The sequence below is a fragment of the Trichosurus vulpecula genome, chromosome 1 (assembly GCF_011100635.1).
Source record: "Trichosurus vulpecula isolate mTriVul1 chromosome 1, mTriVul1.pri, whole genome shotgun sequence".
Lineage (NCBI taxonomy): Eukaryota > Metazoa > Chordata > Mammalia > Diprotodontia > Phalangeridae > Trichosurus > Trichosurus vulpecula.
The window spans coordinates 282,451,264-282,474,427 of NC_050573.1; the positions used below are offsets into that span (position 1 = coordinate 282,451,264).

At 38.4% G+C, this 23,164-nt stretch overlaps 1 protein-coding gene across 1 annotated transcript in view; it reads left to right on the plus strand.

Annotated features, from left to right (window-relative positions):
* ADHFE1 (alcohol dehydrogenase iron containing 1) overlaps positions 1 to 22,955 on the plus strand; it is a 37,727-nt gene extending 14,772 nt beyond the window's left edge. Inside the window, exons 9-14 of the mRNA XM_036763431.1 lie at positions 512 to 664; positions 4,672 to 4,770; positions 6,527 to 6,605; positions 6,775 to 6,871; positions 14,742 to 14,899; positions 19,496 to 22,955. Of these exons, the coding sequence (XP_036619326.1) occupies positions 512 to 664; positions 4,672 to 4,770; positions 6,527 to 6,605; positions 6,775 to 6,871; positions 14,742 to 14,899; positions 19,496 to 19,579 (670 nt within the window). The 3' untranslated portion in view covers positions 19,580 to 22,955. The remainder of the gene's footprint in view (positions 1 to 511; positions 665 to 4,671; positions 4,771 to 6,526; positions 6,606 to 6,774; positions 6,872 to 14,741; positions 14,900 to 19,495) is intronic.
* The last annotated feature ends 209 nt before the right edge of the window (positions 22,956 to 23,164 follow it).

Consider the following 23,164-nt stretch of genomic DNA (forward strand, 5'->3'; position numbering starts at 1 on the left):
TTAGGTTAGCTAAATGTCAACTTGGAAGTGGGAAGGAGTGGGGTTTAAATAGATAGGATAAGGCACAGAAGAGAAAGTGAAGGTAGGAAGAGGAAAAGTTGGGCATCAAAGGGGAGCAAGAGAAACTGGGTACTCCCAAAGAGGGCTTCATGCTTTGAAAAAGCTGAGGTTGGGGATTGGTAGTGAGAACTTTAGGTCTGAGCCCTGCTTGCCACCAAAGCTAACAATGCTGTTCATAGTTCATAATATCTGCTTGTTAATGAAATGAGTTAATACGTAAGTATGACTTCGCTTGTTTCTTTTGGCTAAAGAAGCCTGATGTGTGTACTTAAAGACACAGAGCTTAAGAGTCATAAAACCATCAGTAGCTAAAAGCTCATAAATAAAAGGTCTAATAGCATATCCACAGTAGAACAAACATTAAAAACTTTCAAAGCAGTAATTTATATTTTGTATGGAGTCAGAAAACAGCTCTTTCATTTCATTCAGTTGCTTTACTCTTCTTTTCTAGCCATGCGTTGGAATCATACACAGCCCTTCCTTACCACATGCGAAGCCCTTGCCCTTTAAATCCAATCAATCGACCAGCTTACCAGGGCAGCAACCCTGTAAGTGATGTCTGGGCCATACATGCACTTCAAATTGTCGCCAAGTATCTGAAGAGGTATGCTCTGCCTATCATATAGACTTGAAAATATTATCCTACCCTTATATGAAAGCATGAGGTATCTGCTTCTGGAATACTGTACATCATTCTGATCGTTTGACTTCCTGAGAAGGGCATAATGGAATTAGAGAGTGTCCACTGAAGTGGTATAAAGTATGGTAGGATTGATGCATTCTTGTCGACTGTATGCAAAGAACAGTGCTAGGTATGGGGAAGGAAGGGGTGGAGGAGAAGTATGCAGAATTTAGGAGATGGGAATGATAAGCATTTGTGTCGTGCTTACTATGTGCCAGGTACTTTGCCACGCGCTTTACAACAACCCTGCTAGGTAGGTGCTATAATTATTGCCTTTTTGCAGTTAAGAGACTGAGGCAAACAAACATTAAGTGGCATGAGTAAGGTCAATCAGCTGATTAGTACCTGAGGTCAGATTTGAACTCAGTTCTTTCTGACTTCCCGCTGAATTTTGAGGGGCCCAATGACTAGCACTCCAGTTTCATTTAATGGCTTAACCTTGGGTAAATTTTTACAAAGAGATATTTTCTTAAAGACGTATCAAGAACAAACAGACAAACATTTTCCTCAGCACCTAGGGGATATAATCTCCCCATATGTGGGGGGAAGGATGGCGATTTGGCTCATTTCCTCTGTAGCATCAGTCCTAGCAAGTTCATGTTCAGACTCAGCATCACTGGCTTCTGCTAGGCTGGAGTCCTGGGACCCTTCCTCTTCCCAGAAGTACTTCTCTGGTGTCTTCCATGAGAATGAGGCTTCTTAGGAAACTGAGGTGTCTGTACACGCACCAAACTCAACATTATAGCAGTAAGATACCAACTTTCTTTTGGACCAGAACTGTGATTTCATTGATGTAAGGAGCTCCCAGAAATTTCCTCTTTTGAGGCAGATAGCCACATATTCTATAACTTAGAATGCCTAAGGCATTGAAAGGTTAAATGATTTGCCCAGGATCACTAAGGTAGTATGTGTCAAAGGCAGAATTTGAATCCAAGTCTTTCTGACTCCAATTCCAGGTCCTTATTTTTTTCTCATTTTAATTTTTATTAACATTTTGAAAACTAGCATAAATATTACAGAAAGGAGACACATCAACACATGTCTACGGCACAACTAGCTCTTGTTCTTACATCTTTAAGATGAGTTATGGATTAGACAGCAAGAGACTCCTTCAGGAGGAATGAGACAAGCAAAGTCAAACCTCCCAGAAGCAGTCTTCCCAATGGAAAAATGACATTTTAAGATAGACTACAGCCTTGCCATACTCAAAGGAACCAACTACAAAAACAGCATGGAAAACCTTTTGAGCTGAATATCAAGAGCAGGAAAGTCTTTTATAGAGAGAAAAATAGGCTGCTGCCATCCCCCCAAGCTCAAAAGGCAACAGTTGCAATGATTGACCAAGAATGAAAAGCCAATAGGGGTATTCACAAATGCCACCCACCAAGCATGCTGCAGTGAGTTATGTTAGTCTAGCATATAACATGAAAGTCTAAACCAGGGGTGGAGAACCTGCTGCCTCGAGGTCACATGTGGCCCTCTAGGTCCTTGGGTACAGCCTTTTGACTGAATCCAAGTTTTACAGAACAAATCCTTTTATTAAGGGGATTTGTGTTGTGAAGTTTGGATTCAGTCAAAAGCCTGCGCCCAAGGACCTAGAGGCCACATGTGGCCTCAAGACCACAGGTTCCCCACCTCTGGTCTTAACAAACTTGAAGAGAATGTAAAATTGTCTGGGCTAAGTATAATTATGATTACCAAAGCAATCCCTTTCCTAGAGGGGTCCAATTATTAGTACCCCCTACATATGTAAGCATGGACTAATATATTATTTAACTTAGCATATGAATTTATACAAGGTTTCTTATAGCAGTGTTTTCACCCTAAACATTTACTTCATCTATCTTCATGTTTAAGATACTAACACAGAGAACTTCAAGACACACTATTGCATGATAAATACATTAGAAAACTACATAATATAGCAGGTTAGGGTTTGGGGGAACCAAAGTGATCAAAGAAAGATACAGATCATTATCAGTTAACTTTTTTTTAATATTCACAAAATACAGTAGCATTATACAGGTACGAAGATGTTGAGAAGTTATGGTCCCTACTCTTAAAAGCTTATTTCCTGTCCATCAAAAAATGCAGAAACAATACAATCAAAACAACTCTGTGTGTGTGTGTGTGTGCGTGTGCGTGTGTGTGTGTGCGTGTGCGTGTGTGCGTGCACGTGTGTACTTCTATTTACATATTCAATACCAGTTTGGCCATGATGAGTTTTTTGGCCATGGCAACTCTCAAAAACTATCATCTAAGTTGTAGAAAGGTTATTATCCACATCAGTGGCTTCACCCCTACCAATAAAATCACAGCTCCTTAGAAGTATGGAAGTCAGTATTTCTATGTCACATGGGGAAAGTTGCACTGGAGGGTTGTGTGTGGATGTGAGTACTTTCCTCATGTTAGTCTAGACAGAGAAGGTTTCACGGACAGAGGTAGGCTTTGAGCTATGCGTTTTGGAGAAAAGAAAGGATGCCATCTCTAATATCAAAAGGTGGGAAGGAGAACAAACTTTCAGGTAAGATAGGAAGGAAAAAAAACTACAACAGCATACATGTTTGTAACACATTAGAGTTTGAAAATTGCTTTCACATTCATTATCTCGTTCCCACAATTCTGTGCAGTAGACATGTCAGATTTTATTATCCTCACTTTATAGCTGAAGCTCTTCAAAGCTAAAAATGACTTGCCCAAAGTCACAGAGCTAGAACTAAAACTCAGTTCTTCTGACTGCAAGTCTTTCTTTCATTTGCCAGCAAGGGGTGGTGACCCAGGTGTTGAGCCGGGGCGGGGGGGGGGGGGGTGGTCAGAGCATTAGCAGGAGATAAGGGTGACAGATGAGTTGGGAGACATATAATCCTCCCAAGTCAGCTATTTTTAGCCTTCTATAAAAGAAAATGGGGGAGCTTTTATTGGGTTTTGGTGGAAGAACAACATTAAATACCTAACCATTCCAAAAGGAGCAGAGGTGGGGAGTGGGGATGGGATTGGGGTGGGGTGGGAAGCCATGTCATTATTTTATAGCATAAAACCTTCCATGAGAGAAAATCATGACTAACAAAATGAGAAATAAGCTCAGTTGATAGGGTTTCACCTTGCTGCTCTAAATAACATTTTCAGTACCATATGAGGATTTCGCTGCTTTGAAAATGAGGCTCAAAAAATTCATGGCTTCTCTAATGACACTGAGAAAAGAAAAGCTTTTACTATAATATCTCAGTTCAATCATCATAAATTTTAAAAGGTGTGTGTTGTTTCTAAAGATACCAAAAGGGGTTCTTAATGGATCCTAATGGATCTTGAAGCAACCATAAATTAAAGAATGATGTTCTAGTCCGTACAAGCTCTCTGGTATGAGCAAGCAACTGTTGATTTCAGAGAGAGTTCCATTATAATCCTCCGTGTGTGTGTGTGTGTGTGTGTGTGTGTGTATGTATGTGTGTATAGTGTGTACATATATATGTGTGTGCGTATATAATATATGTGTACATTTGCATATATGTATATGTGTATCATATGTGTGTATGTATATATATGTGTATGTATGTATATATATATATACACACATATAGCCTGTGGTTTTAGTCAGGATCATTTACAGCTGAAGAAGAAAAATGAGCCTCTGGGTAACTTTCTAAAGCAATGTCTTAAAATTTATGGGTCAGTGCTTTTCTTCCCACAGGGCTTTTGTCTCATATGGCCAATGTGACAATATGTTTATTATATCTGTACTGAAACCATTTATTGGACAATATTTCTTCCTTTGGTTTGATTTAGGAAACTAGTTTGAATTATTCAAAAACTTTTTTTCCTATAGGATATCACATTCTTTTCTTATCTTTCTCTCAGGCAGCTCTTTTTCCAAGTGGTAATACAAGCTGATATTTTAATGTTGGGTATTTATTTATTTCTGTCATTCACAGAGCTGTCAGAAATCCTGATGACCTTGAGGCAAGGTCCAGCATGCACTTGGCCAGTGCTTTTGCTGGTATTGGCTTTGGAAATGCTGGAGTTCATCTCTGGTGAGTTAAGCCCAGATCTGATTTCTTCATCTCAATGTTTAGATTTAAGACAAGTGAGCAAATTTAGACATGCTATTATGAGGACTTTGACAACCTCCCGTAAATGTTTTCTCAGTTAATGGATAGTTTAAGTTCATCTATTAGACTATAAAACTCATGAGTTCAGGAAATGAATCTTATTGTCTACATCTAATATATAACTTCACACATGGTAGGTATTCATTAAATATTTATTGAATAAATTAATGTCATTAATTGTTGACTTCAAGCAACTACTCTTTTATATCCTCCACCACCATCTCCAAAAGGAAAAAAGAAAAAAAACTGTTAGTAGAATTAACCTTCTCCAATAGTGCTCCATTTAATTCAATTTCTACATGTGTCTATACTACTATAAATATTCAGAGAGATTTTTTAAAATGAATAAAGCTTTAACCCTATACTCAAAGAACATTTTTAGTTGTTTTCAGTTGTGCCTAACTCTTCATGACCCCTTTTTAGGGTTTCCTTGGCAAAGGGGCTAGAGTGGTTTGCCGTTTCCTTCTCCAGCTCATTTTCCAGAAGAAGAAACTGAAGAAAACAGGGTCAAGTGACTTGCCCAGAGTCACACAGCTAGGAAATGTTTGAGACCTGATTTGAACTCAGGTCTTCCTTGCAACAAGTTCTATCGACTTCACCACCTAGTTACTCAAAGAACTTATAAACAATCAATCAACAAGCATTTATTAAGCACCTACTTATATGCCAGGAACTGGGGCTAGAAAGACAAAAATTAAACAGTTCCTGACCTCAGGGAGATTATATTCTAATGGAGACATATTATATACATACATAGATGTAGACATACACATATATTTATATATGCACACATGTATTTGTGTATAGCTATACATACAGAATATTATACAAAATGAATACAAGGTATTTGGGGGAGGAAGGGCACTAGAAACTGTGTGGGAGAGAACAGGAAAGGTTTCATGTAGAAGGTATGCTTCAGCTTAGTTTTGAAGGAAACTCAGGGATTCCATTTACACGTAATATAATACAAAACAGAAAACAAACACATAGGTGAAATCATGAAATACATAACCTTGTAGGTTAGTCGATACATTTACTAGTACTACAAGTATTCTGGAGTCTTTCATTATTGTGCAGAACTATTTATCCAACCTCACTAAATGAAACATTTGGTAAAATATCAGTGATGACTATGTGTCACTAAGGAACACATTGCACTTCCAGTGTTCCCTTTGGTCTGTAGCATTTCCAATGAAGACAACATCCTGTAGGGGGTGTGTGCCGAGGAAGCATCATGAGGTTGTTCATTAAAAACTCCATTATATTTGGTTAAAGAAGATTTCTGAGTGAAACCGTCTCGTCTTTGGAGGCAGAAAGGCCAATGAAGCTGGGGGACAGACGGGTACTTTTTTTTCTCTTGTATCAACATTCATTTCTCACAAAATACCATAAGCCTTGGCATTAAAATACTTCCTAGGTTTTTTTCATGAACAAGGCCCATCTCTAGTTCTAGTATCTCTAGCTTCCCAGGTCAACTAGGCAGGGGAGAGGAGAAGTGGGAAGGTTTACATGAAACTGAGAATTGTGTGTGGTATTCATGCAGTCCATTTCATTAATATCTTTGATAAAGTACCATGACTAGAGGAGAATTTTTTATGTTAGAATTTTTTATTGTTGATTTAGAGACTTGAAATGATCACATCCATGTATCTGAATGAGAAATTTCTTTTGTTTCCAGCCACGGAATGTCTTACCCAATTTCTGGTTTGGTGAAGACATATAAAGCAAAGGATTATAATGTGGACCATTCTTTGGTGGTAATTTTTTTTTAAATCCATTGTCTATTTTTGGTAGCTTTGGGCTATTGTTCAGTTATTTGAATCACATGATAAACAGGTCAGTGTTTAGAATCTGCTGATTGAAGAACAAATTCTCACATCGCTGAATATTCATTTTTTGATGTTTTGTTTTGTTTTTTCCATGCAGCCACATGGCCTTTCTGTGGTACTCACCTCCCCGGCAGTGTTTACTTTCACGGCACAAATGTTTCCTGAGCGGCACTTAGAGACTGCAGAAATTCTGGGTATGATCCTGCTATTCACAAATCTGTTACTTTATAAGTATAAATGCCATAAGCTTCTCAGTGTTGCTTTCCATCGGCCAAACTGCATATAATCATCTAAAACTATTGCCGAGAGGGAAGAGTATGATACCACAAAATGAGTCAGAAATTCACCTTAGATTATAACAGTATTTCATGAAATTATAAATTTTAGAGCTGGGAAGGACTATAAATGGTCATCTGGTTCTTCCCCTTGCCTTCAGGTAAGTAAGGTATCATCCCTATTTGATAGATGGGGCGATTGAGGCTTATATAGATCAAGTGACTTACCCAAGTATAAATAGCTAGAAAGTGGTACAGTGAAGACTAGCCTTCTGCCTACTGGTCCCATTCCTTACAAGAGTTTATTAGTATCTTGTATGGATTGTTCTGTGCAGCTAGATGGTGCAGTGGATAGAGCACAGAGCCTGGAGTCAGGAAGATCCGAGTTCAAATCCAGCCTCAGACACTTATTAGCTGTATGACTCCAGGAAAATCACTTCACCCTGTTTGCCTCAGTTTCCTCATATGTGAAATGAGCTGGAGAAGGAAATGGCAAACCACCAAGAAAATCCCAAATGGGGTAAAGAAGACTACAATGGAACCATAGTGATTGCTCTATTAAATGCTCCCAAACTATGTATCAATAAACATTATGGGAATACTAGTTATTCAACAGGCATGTTTCAGCCAAACATAAGAAAGAAGTTTCTAAGCATGGAAAGCTTTCTTGTGAAGTATTCAAAGAGGCCAGATGGCCGTCAGTTAGAGATCCTAGAGAGGGACTTTGTGATTTGGATAGATTGATGAACTATATAGCTTTGGCTTAGGGCAGCTAGGTGACACAGTGGATAGAGTGCTGGGCCTGGAGTCAAGAAGATTCATCTTCCTGAGTTCAAATCCAGCCTCAGACACTACCTTCGTGACCCCGGGCAAGTCATTTAACCCTGTTTCCCTCAGTTACCTTATCTATAAAATGAGCTAGAGAAGGAAATGGCAAATCACTCCAGTATCTCTGCCAAGAAAACCCCACGTGGGATCACCAAGAGTCAGACATGACTGAAAGGAGTGAAAAACAACAAAAATAGCTTTGACTTTAGTGTCCAAGGATCTGAGTTCAAATGACTTTGCCACTTAGAGCTGGCGGGATCCCAGACGAGTCACTGATTCTTTAGGTTTTTGATCCTTATTTAGAAAACAAGAGAGTTAAGACTCTGATATCTAAGGTCCCTTCCAGCTCTAGACCTGGGGATACTGAGATACTATGACCACTAAGTTTCTTTCCGACTCTATGATTCTTTAATGTGATTTACAAGTTGCTTAATATTTCTGGGCCTTAACTTCCTCATCTGTTAGATTATATGATTTAAGTTCTCTCCCAGCTCTAGATCCTATAAACATGAGCAATTAAATGGAAATACTATTTCCATTAATTTCACAGAAATTAATAGTATTCATCAATTTCCCTCCCAAAAGTGCAACTCCTAATATTCCATTGATGTCTCAAGTGGCTGTTATATCCGTTTCTGAAAAATGATAAAAAAAAATAATGTTTTTTTCTACTTATTTTATTTTATTTTTTTATATTTTTTTTAATTTATTTAACATATTTAGTTTTCAGCATTGATTTTCACAAGAGTTTGAATTACAAATTTTCTCCCCATTTCTACCCTCCCCCCCTCTCCAAGATGGCGTATATTCTGGTTGCCCTGTTCCCCAGTCAGCACTCCCCTCTGTCACCCCACTCCCCTCCCATCCCCTTTTCCCTTCCTTTCTTGTAGGGCAAGATAAATTTCTACGCCCCATTGCCTGTGTATCTTATTTTCTAGATGCATGCAAAACATTTTTGTTTGTTTTTGAACATCTGTTTTTAAAACTTTGAGTTCCAAATTCTCTCCCCTCTTCCCTTCCCACCCACCCTCCCTAAGAAGTCAAGCAATTCAACATAGGCCACATGTGTATCATTATGTATAACCCTTCCACAATATTCATGTTGTGAAAGACTAACTATATTTTGCTCCTTCCCAACCCATCCCTCTTTATTGAATTTTCTCCCTTGACCCTGTCCCCTTTCGAAAGTGTTTGTTTTTGACTACCTCCACCCCCATCTGCCCTCCCCTCCATCATCACCCCCATTTTTTTATCTTCTTCCCTCTTCTTTCCTGTGGGGTAAGATTCCCAATTGGGTATGTATGGTATTCCCTCCTGAGGCCAAATCTGATGAGAGCAATGTTCACTCATTCCCCCCTCATCCTCCCTCTCCCCTCCTCCCACAGAGCTGCTTCCTCTTGCCACCTTTATGGGAAATAATCCATCCCATTCTATCTCTCCTTATCTCCCTCTCTCAGTATGTTCCTCTCTCATCCCTTAATTTGATTTTATTTCTTTTAGATATCTTCCCTTCGTCTTCAACTCACCCTGTATCCGCTCTCTCCCTCTCTCTCTCTCTCTCTCTCTCTCTCTCTCTCTCTCTCTCTCTATATATATATATATATATATATATATATATATATATATATACATACATATATATATACATATACATATATATATACACACACATAGATATATACATACATACACATTCACCCATATATATACATAAACATATATGTATGCATATTCCCTTCAGCTACCCTAATACTGAGGTCTCATGAATCATACTTGTCATCTTTCCATGTAGGAATGTCAACAAAACATTTGGCCTTTAGTAAGTCCCTTGCAATTTCTTTTTCTTGTTCTTTTTCTTGATTACCTTTTCATGCATCTCTTGATTCTTGTGTTTGAAAGTCAAATTTTCTATTCAGTTCTGGTCTTTTCACTGAGAAAGCTTGAAAGTCCTCTATTTTATTGAAAGTCCATATTTTGCCTTGGAGCATGATACTCAGTTTTGCTGGGTAGGTGATTCTTGGTTTTAATCCTAGTTCCATTGACCTCCGGAATATTGTATTCCAAGCCCTTCGATCTCTTAATGTAGAGGCTGCCAGATCTTAGGTTATTCTGATTAGGTTTCCACAATACTCAAATTGTTTCTTTCTGGCTGCTTGCAGTATTTTCTCCTTGATCTGGGAGCTCTGGAATTTGGCGACAATATTCCTGGGAGATTTCTTTTGGGGATCTATTTGAGGAGGAGATCGATGGATTCTTTCAATTTCTATTTTGCCCTGTGGCTCTAGAATATCAGGGCAGTTCTCCCTGATAATTTCTTGAAAGGTGATATTTAGGCTCTTTTTTTTGATCATGGCTTTCAGGTAGTCCAATAATTTTTAAATTATGTCTCCTGGATCTATTTTCCAGGCCAGTGGTTTTTCCAATGAGATATTTCACATTGTCTTCCATTTTTTCATTCCTTTGGTTCTGTTTTATAATATCCTGATTTCTCATAAAGTCACTAGCTTCCACTTGCTCCAATCTAATTTTTAAAGTAGTATTTTCTTCAGTGGTCTTTTGGACCTCCTTTTCCATTTGGCTAATTCTGCCTTTCAAGGCATTCTTCTCCTCATTGGCTTTTTGGAGCTCTTTTGCCATTTGAGTTAGTCTATTTTTTAAGGTGTTGTTTTCTTCAGTGTATTTTTCAGTATTTTTTTTGGGTCTCCTTTAGCAAGTCATTGACTTGTTTTTCATGGTTTTCTCTCATCCTTCTCATTTCTCTTCCCAATTTTTACTCTACTTCTCTAACTTGCTTTTCCAAATCCTTTTTGAGCTCTTCCATGGCCTGGGACCAGTTCCTGTTTTTCTTGGAGGCTTTTGGTGTAGGCTCTTGCACTTTATTGACTTCTTTAGGCAGTATGTTTTGGTGTTCTTTGTCACCAAAGAAAGAATCCAAAGTCTGAGACTGAATCTCGGTGCGTTTTCGCTGCCTGGCCATATTTCCAGCCAACTAACTTGACCTTTGAGTTTTTCAGTGGGGTATGACTGCTTGTAGACTACAGAGTTCTATGTTCCACGTTTGGCGGGGAGGTGCCAGCTCTGCTATACCAGCACTCCTCCTTCCCCAAGAATCCCCAACCCGAACTGAGCTTAGATCTTCAGCAGGCTGTGCACCCCTGCTCTGATCCGCCACTTAATTCCTCCCACCAGGTGGGCCTGGAGCCGGAAGCAGCAACAGCCGTAGCTGCCCCACCTCCACTGCCCCTGGGGCTAGAAGCCAAACCTCGAACTCCTTCCACTCCCGCAGCTTTTCCCACTAACCTTCTCAGCAGTCTTTGGTGTTTGTGGGTTGAGAAGTCTCGTAACTGCCGCAGCTCACTGATTCAGGGCGCTAGGGCCCCCTCCGCCCGGCTTCTGGTCTGGATGGTCCACGCCTCTCAGGCTGGGCTCTGCTCCACTCCATTCCCAGCTCCCAGCTCCCAGCTCCCAGCTCCATGTGGGATAGACCTCATCCAGAGACCATCCAGGCTGTCCTGGGCTGGAGCCCTGCTTCCCTCTGCTGTTTTGTGGGTTCTGCCATTCTAGAATTGGTTCAGAGCCATTTTTTATAGGTTTTTGGAGGGACTCGGTACAGAGCTCATGCTAGTCCCTACTTACCAGCTGCCATCTTGGCTCCGCCCACCCAAAAATAATGTTAATAAATTAAATCCAAGCCATACCAAAAAACCCCACTTATCCAGAATCCAATGCCTAGTAAATTCAAATAATAAGATTCTGAGGAGTGGTATTATATTGATACAATATTGATACATTGTATTATTGATGCCCTTAATGATAATTCTGATGTACTTTCAGACCCTGAAAGATCCTCAGAATTATTTTGGACATCAGTGACATTTACATTTGGGGCTTTGCTCCTTCCTTCTCAATTCCGCCCCCCCAAATTCTTTATTATCTAATTGGGGAACTTTATATACAGCACAAGTATATTAACAATTTTTAAAGAATTGAAAATTGTTGAAATACTTGTACTATAGATGCTAACTCTCTGTTAGCCAGGATATTCATTTAGCCATACCATGTCATCGTGTTATTCTGGCTTCATTTTTTAGTTCTTTTAAAAGTTAACAGTAAGTGCCAAACTTCCTTAAACTCCATGCTGTTTATCTCCCTGTACCTCTTGTCTGTGCTCTTGTATATTTCTGCCTTTGTGATCCTTCCTGGGTTCCAGGTGACACACCGGATGTGCTTTGAGTATACCGAGAGCTCAGCCTCCCTTATTCTCATTCTATTATTCATATTATGTTACTCAAAGAAGCCTAGGGTAAATGAGCATTGTCACAAAGTCATCTGATCTTGCCAATACTCGCTGCAAGAAGACTGACTTTCCTGTGATCATTTTTGTTAATCTTTAGGGGGGAAAGGTATTCTATTTCACTTTTCCGTTTCTCTGGGATGTACCAGCCCCAAACTGGTACTGGCGTAGCTTTGTAATGTACCCAGACTTCATAGGGAGGAGGAGCCCCATTGTTAACTTTAAATTATGGTTAGCAAAGATAATTTAGAGGCTAAAATTAATAAATATCCAAGAAATCCAATGAAAATATTGAGAAATTAGCTCCCCTTTTGGATAAGACTTGTGTATTAAGAACTGATCATTTGTTCTTTCAGCAATGTAAAGCTTCAGTTACAAAAATATAACCTTTTTTTTATTCAAGTTTGTTTTATGCCATGTTCTACTGAGTCATTAAAATGCTTTAAGGCCCTTTTTTGAAACTTTAAACTTTTCTTTTGTTGTTGTTCAGTCACGTCCGACTCTTCATGACCTCGTATGGGGTTTTCTTGGCAAATATACTAGAGTAGTTTGCCATTTCTTTCTCTAGCTCACTTTACAGGTGAGGGAACTGAGGCAACCAGGGTTAAGTGACTTGCCCAGGGTCACACAACTAGTCAGTGTCTGAGACCGAATTTGAACTCAGGTTTTCCTGACTCCAGACCCAGTGCTCTATCTTTAGTGCCACTTAGCTGCCCCAGATTTATAATTTTCCCCTTTCTATTCCACTTTGAAAAATGTTCTTTAAGTGATCTGAGATTTTGTTTCCATCCAGCACCAATATTTTTACATTGTAATACACCTCACAAGGAAATCTAGAGTTTTTGATGGTGTACTTCATGGCTGCCCTCCCAGAATCAAGGGAGCTATAAAAATACTCTTCTCATATTTCAACCTCCTGCCTAAGCCACATTTCAGCTCCTCCAGACCTAGGTTGACTGAATAACTCAATAGCCAAGCTGCCTTCCCATCCTACTGCTCTATATCTAGTTAGTATCTGTATCATTTTATTGGGTTTATTTTCATATTTTCTATAAATCTGAATTATTGTTTTTAAGCTATGACCTGATGTCTAACAAAAGGAAACATACATTACTGTCTTTTTGATGCAGTCACCTCCATTTCCAAAAAGTGACTAATCTCTAAAATGAGTAATACACAGATTTTTCTGTACCTTGTAAAACTTTCCTTTTTTTTTCTTCAAATACCCTGTGTTATCCTTTATACTTCATCTCCCAAGTCTGCCAACTTTCAAAATATAGCAGAAGGCATAGCTGGATTAGAAAAACAGTCATAAAAATGGAAGAATTATTGTATAGAGTATGGTTAATTTTTCCTTTTTTTACTGACAAAGGAAGAGAAAATTTTAGCTTAAACTGAAGCATAATCAATTATAATTAAGTTTAATGATAATATTACCTTATGTTTATATAGGTCTTAATTTCTTGACAGTAATGGTGGTTAGACCATGGGATAAATTTAAGGAGGTGATTATGGAATCTTACTACCTGAAGGTCTTGAAAAACAGAATAAAATTGCCTTTGCTCTTCTGTCCTTTAGAAGTGTCCCTGTCCAAGGGTATGGTATACTTTAATCTATTGCAGACCTGTTTTCCTAGGAATTAATAACAATAAATTCATAAAGATATCAGAATCTCTCCTTTCAAACCTTGGATTTGTTTGCAATCTGATTCTGTCCTCTCCTCATCATTATAAATGTCCGCATTAGAAATGTCATTTCAGAGAATTCTTAAGTACATGGCCCACAGCTCCTTATTATTTGGTGGTTGTCTCTGCCCTTTGGGAGCCTGTGATGTAATGAAATCAACTGATTGATCAATTGAATATAAGAACCAGAAGGTATTTCCTCCAATTTAACATATGTCTCTCTGTATATGTATATATATGTATATCTATATATACATATATACACACACACATATGTATGGATGTTTTATTTTCCTGTTTTGTTGTTGTGAGTGTTCTTATCTTCAATGGCCTTTCTTATATTTTTTTCTGTATCTCTGCTGAAGAGAAAGGTGTTTTCAAAGCCCCTACTTTCCGGCATCAGAATGTTTCTGGGGAGAAGAGCCATGAGAAATTGAAAGAATACACCTCTAGATGTCAGCAAATTCCAGTCCTTGAAATTTACGATAGTCAAGTTTTCTCCTACAAAAGTGTCTTAGCCTCCACTTCCAGAGGCAAGCCTTGTCCCACCCCCTCAGGCTTACTTTCTTGGTCTCTTTTCCTTTCCCTCCTACCAAGCCACGGACAAGTTTGGGGGGATTTCAGAGGAAGGATTTGAGTGGTTGTTTTTTGTGTTTGTTTTTGGTCAAGGTCATTTTTCAAAAAGGATCGTTCCGGAGAGGCGGGAAAAGGAGTTGGCTTCATCTGCCAACTTGTCTGCCCTTAGCCAGAGGTATGACATGTTTCCTCGGCGGCGTCGCCACGCCTGCTTGGTTTCGTGCCATATTTTACAAGTTATTCTAACTTCGGCAGAAGACGACATTGCTGGCCCTTCTCCTTGGGGTTAGAGAGATGACAGTTCTGTGCAAATTAAGTCTTCAGCTGATACATGATTAAATTCAGCTCAGAACACGCTTCCTCCCCTCTTTCTATCTCACAGTCCAGCCTTTATGTCTTATTTCAGGAGCCGACATCCGTAATGCCAAAATCAAAGACGCTGGGCTTATTTTGGCCGACACGCTCCGGAAATTTTTATTTGATCTGAATGTCGATGATGGCTTAGCCGCCATTGGTTATTCCAAAGCTGATATCCCCGCGCTCGTCAAAGGCACGCTGCCTCAGGTAAGACAGGCGGTCCTCAGAGTCCTCCCCACGAGATGCAAGTGTTTGAGAGTTTTATTTCTTTTTAGGAGGAAAAAAAAAAAGATTCATTTTGGTTCGTGTTAAAAGAAATGAAACCCAAGACACTTTGCTTCTCTTTCCCAAGCCCACCCTGCAGTTCAGATCGTTCTTAAGAGGGACAGGGGGGAGGGAGTAGGGAGGAGATGCCAAATGTCTCATTGCCTCTATGTTTTTCCATGAAAAGCTGCACAAACACAGAGCCAGGTGTTGTTACGTGATACTTCTATGATGCAACCAAAGGGCTGTCCATTAAGAGTGGAGGCAAGACACCCAAGATGCTTTGGCTTTCAATGAAACTTTCCTTCCTCTCTGTAGGGTTTCCTGAATGTAGTATTTTTTTTCTCAATTAACAAAAATCTCTTTAATTTGTCTCCCACCTTCCCCCATACATGAAGTACTCTTGACAGTCACTCCCATGAAAGGGGGTGAAAATATTTTGAAAGTTTTGTTACTTTAAAGTTTCACTATAACTTTTCCTTAAGGAAAATTAGTGTTTCTATTATTTTAAGGACAGCAGTACTTTTAAAATTAAACCCTGTTACAGTTTTGCTTAACAGTTTTCCAGGAATATACTTTGAGAGTCTGATTTTTTTTTTCCAGGGAGTGGGAGGGAAGGGGGGAGAGGAAGGCAGTGTATACTAGGAAGTGTCAAGTCAAAACAAAATGTGTCAAATGTGGGTGGGGAAGGGGATAATGCCTAATAATTTTTCTTCCCTCAGCATATTTATAGCTAATATAAATATGTTATACCAAATTATGTCATGTCTAAAAGCACCTGAATCCAAATATACATTAATGTATATATGTACATAGTAAACCTATATTTTAAATACCGTAATTTAGAACCACTTAATATTTCTCTATCCAAGGTATATATATTCAGATAGGTTGGGAGGACTCAATCTCTAGTCTCTTTTCTTTGCCTCTCTCGAGCCACTATTTCAGCTTGTATTGAGCAGGATAATTTTTTAAAATATATTTTATTTTTCCCAAATTATGTTAAAACAATTTTTTTAACTTTTTTTTTTAAGTTTTGAGTTCCAAATTTTCTTCCTCCCTTCTCCTTCCCCCTCCCTGAGATGGTAAGCAATCAGATATCGGTTATGTACATGAGCAATCATGTAATATTAGTCATTTTGTACAAGAAGACTCAAAAAAAGAATGAAAGAAAGTGAAAAATAGTATGCTTCAAACAGTTTCATATTCAAACAATATCAGTTCTTTCTCTGGAGTTGAATAGTATGTTTCATCATTAGTCCTTTGGGATTTTGGATCACTATATTGCTAAGTCATTCACAGTTCTTCATCAAACAGTGTTCTGGTTCTGTTCACTTCAGTTTGCATCAGTTCATGTAAGTCTTTCCACGTTTTTCTCACTTGTCATTTCTTATAGCATGATAATAGCCTATTACAATCATATACCACAGCTTGTTTAGCCATTCCCCAATTGATGGACATCCCTTCGATTTCCAATTCTTAGCCACCACAAAAAGAGCAAGCAGGATAATTTTAAAGAGAGCCCTTCAAACTGGACAGTGTTCAACCAGGGCTGGGTGGCTAAAATCAAGGACTGCCCTTGGGAATGAGGTAGCCATGATTTGATTTAGAATGTAGCCTCTGACTTGAAATAGGACATTTAAAGAGATACTCCTTATTCCACAAGGGAACCTGTGAAAAGGGATTGCCTTTTACTTTTTGTTGGTCCAGTGCCAGGAATATTTGCTGTTTTATCACCAAAAGTAAATAAACAAAAAGCTGTGATTTTCTCACAGTTATCTGTGATCTTAGGATCATAAAAATGAAAGATGAAAGAAGGAACTTAGAGGTCAGGTCATCTAGTCCAACCTCTTCAATTTACCTTGAAGAAAGAGAGGCCAAGAGAGGTAAAATGATGTAACCATGTCTTATAGGTAATAAGCAGAAGTGAGATTTGTTACCACCTCCCTTGTCTCCAAATCCAGTCTTTCCACTAAATCAGTATATTATATGACCTGCTGGGTTTTTAAAAATTCATTAATGAGCATTTCTGTTTTATACCAGTTATTGACCAAAATACCAGAACACCCTACCCCACCCCAACCCCAACAACAACAAACAGTACTATTAAGCAAAAGTGACAAAGCAACCCAAAAGAAGGCCATTTGCAACATCAGTAAATATTCCTGATAATCTGGCTTTAGTCACTAGCTGTGATTTTTTCAGCTGCCAGCACCAAATCAACAATTTTCTTCCATATGAATTAGAGCTCTCAAGTTTCCATTCTAAAATGTAATTTCAGACAGGGTTGAAAATTCAAGAACATCCACTAAAATAGCAAGTTAATTGGTAGTTATTCTGATTGCTTAACATGTCATGTCACATTGTGAAAAATAGGTTGAGCAAAACTACTTTTTTAAAAAATCATGGTAGGGAACTGCTAGTGAGGAACTTCTACCAATGCCAATTAGCATCTTCTCTGCAATCTTTAGTCTTAGAAATTTGCCTTCCACATTGAGGTTAAGTGACTTATCCAATGTCACATAGCCAGGTTCTTCCAACCCCAAAGCCAGCTCTCTATTCTTGCCAGCATCAGACAAAATGAGTTTGCTAACTGGATTAAAATAGTGTGGCTAAATTGTATATTCTGACTACTAGCCATGACTACAATTAAGATTGTTTGCTGCAAAATAAGATTGTTTACAAGAACCACTAAAAAACTTGTGTCATTGTTTTATAGTTACATAGTGAATATTTGGCAGTTCAAAAGAATTCTAACTAGTTTTGCTTTGGGATTGATGTAGGTCTTTCTTTCCTTCCTTTTTTCCTTCTGTTTTTCTTTCTTTCCCCTTTCTTTCTTTCTTCCTTCCTTCCTTGTTTCCCTTTCTTTCTTTCCTCTCTTCCTCCCTCCTTCCCTCCTTCCTTCCTTCCCTAGCACACATATGTATAAATTCATACATTTGCAGAGCCAGAAGAGGCCTTAGAGATCACATAGCATTGTTTTCCTTCATTTTTTACAGCATACATGAGGTTCTAAGTGAAAACTTCCAAGGCTGCTGTGGTAACTTCTGAATTTTGTAATTATGAAAGACTAATTCAGTCTTCATTTTCCCTAATTAGTGTAGGTAAAATTTAACGTAGAGAGAATGACATGCTGATTTCTGCAGCATATATCACCAGAGAGGATATTTCCTGTCATCTAGAATTTGAGAAAGGGTCTTTTATGTCCAACAGGGAGCAATCAGTTCCCATTGGAAGAAACAACTTGGCCAATATCTGCAGCTAAACTGCACATCACAGGCTGGCTACAACACACAATGCTGCAGTATGCAGAAGACCCAACTGCTATAAAGCACACACTGAAAGGGAACCAAAGGAGCAGAAATTAATCTTTAAGGTTCCTGAAACCTCTGGAAATAATCATTTAAATTCAAAATGAAAACATGTCATTTTTGAGAAGAGATGTCTACGCAAAAAAGCACTCCCACTCACTCCCTGTAAGAAGGGTGAGCTAGGAAATAGCTTTATATTAGTAATGTGCAGTAGAGAGAACACTGGCGCTGGAGACACAGGGACCTGAGTTCAAATCCCACCTCTCACATGTGCAACGTTGGTCAAGTCACTTAACTCTCTGGGCCTCAGTTTCCTCAGCTGTAAAATGAGAGGCCAAAACTAGATAGCATCCCTTCCGGCTCCATATCTATGATCTTAATAAAAATTCATAGCCTTTCCCACTTGAGGGTCATCCCTCTGGGGGTAGGTAGTGTGGCATAAGTCACTGACTGGAATCTTGGTTATTTATTTTGTTGGTCTTTTGGGGGTCGGGACAAAGACACAGAGTGGGGTAAGGAAAGAAGATACAACTTTCAAAAACTCATACAAAACAGAAAAATTCCTGCATTTGTCTCCTATTTGTGGGAATGGACAGCATAAGAGGAGGCAACTGGGGGACAGTAAAAAGTGTATGATGGCAGTCCCAGTTCTTTCATTTATTTGCTGCATGGCACTGGGAGAATCATTTAATCTCCGTGAGCTTGCTTCCTCATCTGGAAAATGGAGTCCATAATACCTGCCCAGGGTCATTATGAGGAACAGGATAATGGATGTAAGGAGCCCACGTATTCTATGAATGTCAACTATTAAGTTGTTGTTCAGTCATGTCCAACTATACACAACCCCATGGAGAAGTCCATAGGGTTTTCTTAACAAAGATACCAGAGTGGTTTGCCATTTCCTTCTTCAGCATGTCCCTGTTTTATAGCTGAGCAACTGAGGCAAAAAGGGGTTAAGTGACTTTTCCAGGGTCACAGTGTCTGAGGCCACAGCTGAACTCTGACCTTCCTCACTCCAAGCCAGGTGCTCTATCCACTGCACCACCCAGCTGCCCTAATAGCTACTTAGTATAAATAGTATATCCAGCAAAAGATTTTGAAAAAAAGAAGCCATGTTCTTTTGTTACCAAATATCACTCTTTTCTAAAGACCAGGTCAATTCAGAATAATTTTGCCACGTTTAAGGCTTTTCCAGATTCCACATAACCCCTTTCATTTACTATTTCAGGAAAGAGTAACTAAACTTTCGCCACGCCCGCAGTCAGAAGAAGATTTGTCAGCTCTGTTTGAGGCTTCAATGAAACTGTACTAATTTACACGCGAACCCCAAGAATTACCATCAGCTGAACCAGTTCAGAAGACAGAAGCTGCCTTGCCAAGATCTTGAACTTGTCTCACTTACGGATCATCTCCCTGGTGCTAGCACACCTGGCAATAACGTCTTCAATGGATAGATCTTGTCTGAGGAGGCTTCCTTGGATTCGCCTCCACCCCCCGGGTCAGGTTCCCTCCACAAAGCAGTCTAGGAAAACTCCCCCAAAGCCTTTGCTTCCTCATCGGCGCTGGCCCTCCGGAGTGGCCCCCTCCTGTCTCCTCCACTGACACCAAAAAGTATGTGCCAGATGACATGGGGAGAAATTTGGGATTTTTTTTTTGAGTTTTTAGTTATTCATTTTTGTTGTTGTTTTTGAAGTATGGCATAGGAGTTTTCTTTTTTGAGGAAACAGTTACATAAAACAGGAGCCATCTAAGCAAGAAGAGGCAAAGGATAAAAAGGAGAGTCTCCTTTCTCCCCCCCTTCCCCTTCCTTCTTCCCTTTCACCTTCTCTTTTCCCTCTTTCTTGCCTCCCATAATCCTGCTAGTCTTTTGTTTTCCTTCCCTCCCATGACTTTTGTTACCTGCAGTCTGAGCCAGGTACAAACTCTTGTGTTTGTCACATTAAAAAATACAAGCCGAATGGCTCATATGATGAAATCCATCAGATTTTATCTCCCAATTTTTAAAAAAAAATCAAGATATTCATTATTTTTTAGAGCCACCTAATAAGTTGAGGAGCACTAGAATATGGAAAAGAGGGGAGGGCCCCATGAAGTTATTCTTTTATGTCTGGCACATCTTGGTTCATGCAAAATTCCAGGAATGCTAAAATTGAACAAGATCAAATGAAATCAAAAGAAAGCAATATGAAGGCTACTGATGCTCCAGTGTAGGTGTTCTTAACCTTTTTTCTACCATGGACCCTTTTGGTTTTCTGGTGAACCCCATAGACCCCTTCTCAGGCTAACCTTTTTGAATTCATAAAATAAATACATAGGATTATAAAGAAAAGCAATTATAGAAATATAGCTAACAATACATTTATTAAAAACAAATTCAGAGATCACAGGTTAAGAAGCCCTAAGCTAGTGAACAGAATGTTCTTTGAGAGGAACATTTAATTCACCCATGGAAGCAAAAGGTCATAAAATGCCTCTTTGGTCAAGAATAAGTTAATTGAAAGAGGAGCAGTTGAAGCAGAGCCCTGTACCATATACAGATTTGCAGATAAGAATTCAGAATATCTAGCAATTATTCCCCTTAGTCACAACTAGCCTAGAAAAACTTCTTCAACCTTTTTTCTCCTTGGCTAGGGTCTTAGCAGTGATTCATGTAATGGCATCAGTGATCTTGGTACTATGAATCATATTTTTTTTTATTTTATTAACATCTCGAAATGTGCATATGTGACTAAATAATGTACACATGAATATTACATGCTAAGAAAAATAAGGGAAGGCGATATCACTGTTCCTCTCAATGGCTACACTACTCTAATTTCTTCTAGAGTCTGTAGCCTTAAGGTAATTGAATGGCTATTGTCTATCTAATGTAGAATCAGGCCCACTATTCTTTAATAAGGTTTTAATTACAGGACAGTCAAGCCAAATTTCACTTAGGCTTTAGAAAGGAACAAGAAGGCCTCAATATCCCAAGCTAGGCCACTTTATGGTTAAAATATCCTCTTAACTAACTTCTCAAGTTCTAATGCTGCCAGATCAGAATGAGCACAGGAGAGAAATTTATGTCTTCTCCACCAATCTGAAAGGAGGTCAGAAAACCTCTGTAAAGCTTGACCAGAATGTCTCAAAATACAGCTGCCATGGCAAAAACTACAAATGACTGACATATTTGAAATCCTCCACAGTGATTAAAAACAAAGTTCAAGTAGCTAATTGAGATATACTAGTGTATTTAAGAAGTCAAATAATATAAAAGAAATGACAATAGACTAGAATTCAGGAAACCTAGAGTCTAACGTCAGCTCAGCCACCTTGGACAAATCATTTGGCACCTACTCACCTGAATTTCCACAATATAAATCAAAGATGGTGAACTAAATGATCTTTGAGGTTCCATCTTGTCTAAAAATATAGTATGATTCACTGCTTCTAATAGACAGGTATGTTCTGGTCACCAAAGTGAAGTTTTGAATTCAGAAAAATCATATGAAAAATATCTGAGAACTAAAAATACTAAATTTTCTTTTTTGAACATTCACTGCCTTTACTAAGAGTAGCCAGATGTCTAAATGTGAATCACAAGTAACTGTGCTTGGCAGTCACATCAATGGAGGAGAATTTAAAGGTTAGGATTAAAGAAACAGATTTAGGAAATCACAATTTCTTATTTTAATTCTTTTCATTTAAGAATATGAAAATGTCGATTCTTTTTGTAGCCAAGAAGAGTGAGATGTAGGATCAACTCAAATTCTATAAGGTATCTCTCTTTTTGTAGAAGAGTTGAATTTCAGTGAAAATTGTTTTCAAAGTGAATTTCTGTGAAATCATGTCCATTTTTTCCATTGACTCCCATTGTAAAATGAAAGCTGCATTTTCTTGGGGAAAAATGACCCTGAAAGACTGAGTTGAAAATTTGTAGTTCAAACAGTAGTCAGCTCTATGCATGCTACAGTGGTGAAAATGCATTGACAATACAGTGCCAACTGGGAATTATATCCCCTACTTGAAGTTTTCCTTCCTCTTGCACCATTTTTGTCATATTTTAACAATTTTTTTAGTCATGGATCTCCTCTCTGCCATTAGTCCTATTTCCTCCCTCAGCTTTCTTTGCCTACCACATATTCATGCTTAATGAATGTTTATTGAATTTGAATTGAATAAGTCAAATTAAGGATCTATTCTGTATCTGGAAGATCCTTGACTATCTTTGGAGTTCCTAGAATTTTGACCCCTTCTTTTGGGTATTTATGATATGTATATCATGGCAATGTTACCTAATGCATAACAGATAGGACTCTAGTTTGAAAATTCCCCAAGTTTGAAGTTTCAGATTTTGTAAAATATGAATTGCAAATTTTTCAATTCCATAAATTTGAAATGTTATCTATCAAGTTCACTTGGGACAAGGTATATTTAAGGTCACCAGTTCACAGAAGTAAGAATTATAGTTTCTTCTCTTGATTTACATACATTTTTATTCTCTAACCAAAGTTGTAACCAGTTAATCATTTTTCTTTCCTTCTGTTTTCATTTTTTAAATGAAGATCTAGCATGCTAAAAATATTCAATGAAAGATTTTATTCATGTCTGGTTTTATCATGTAATATAATTAAGAACAGAGTAATTTCTTCCAAGCCTCTCCTTAAAATAAAAAAAAAAAGCTGTTTTATATTAAAATTGAGTCCTTACCTGCTTTGGGTCTGTTTTTGGTTTGAATTCATTCCTGATGAAGAATAGGAACTTTTCCCCCTCATTTTAACTAACAGAATGCAATTTGTGTTAGATTCAGTGCTAATTATGCTAAGGAAAATAAAACTAAATGTATAGAAAGCCTTAATGAGTAGAACTTCCATGGAGAATTCATAGGAAAAAACAGGTAAGAGTCACACAATATAAG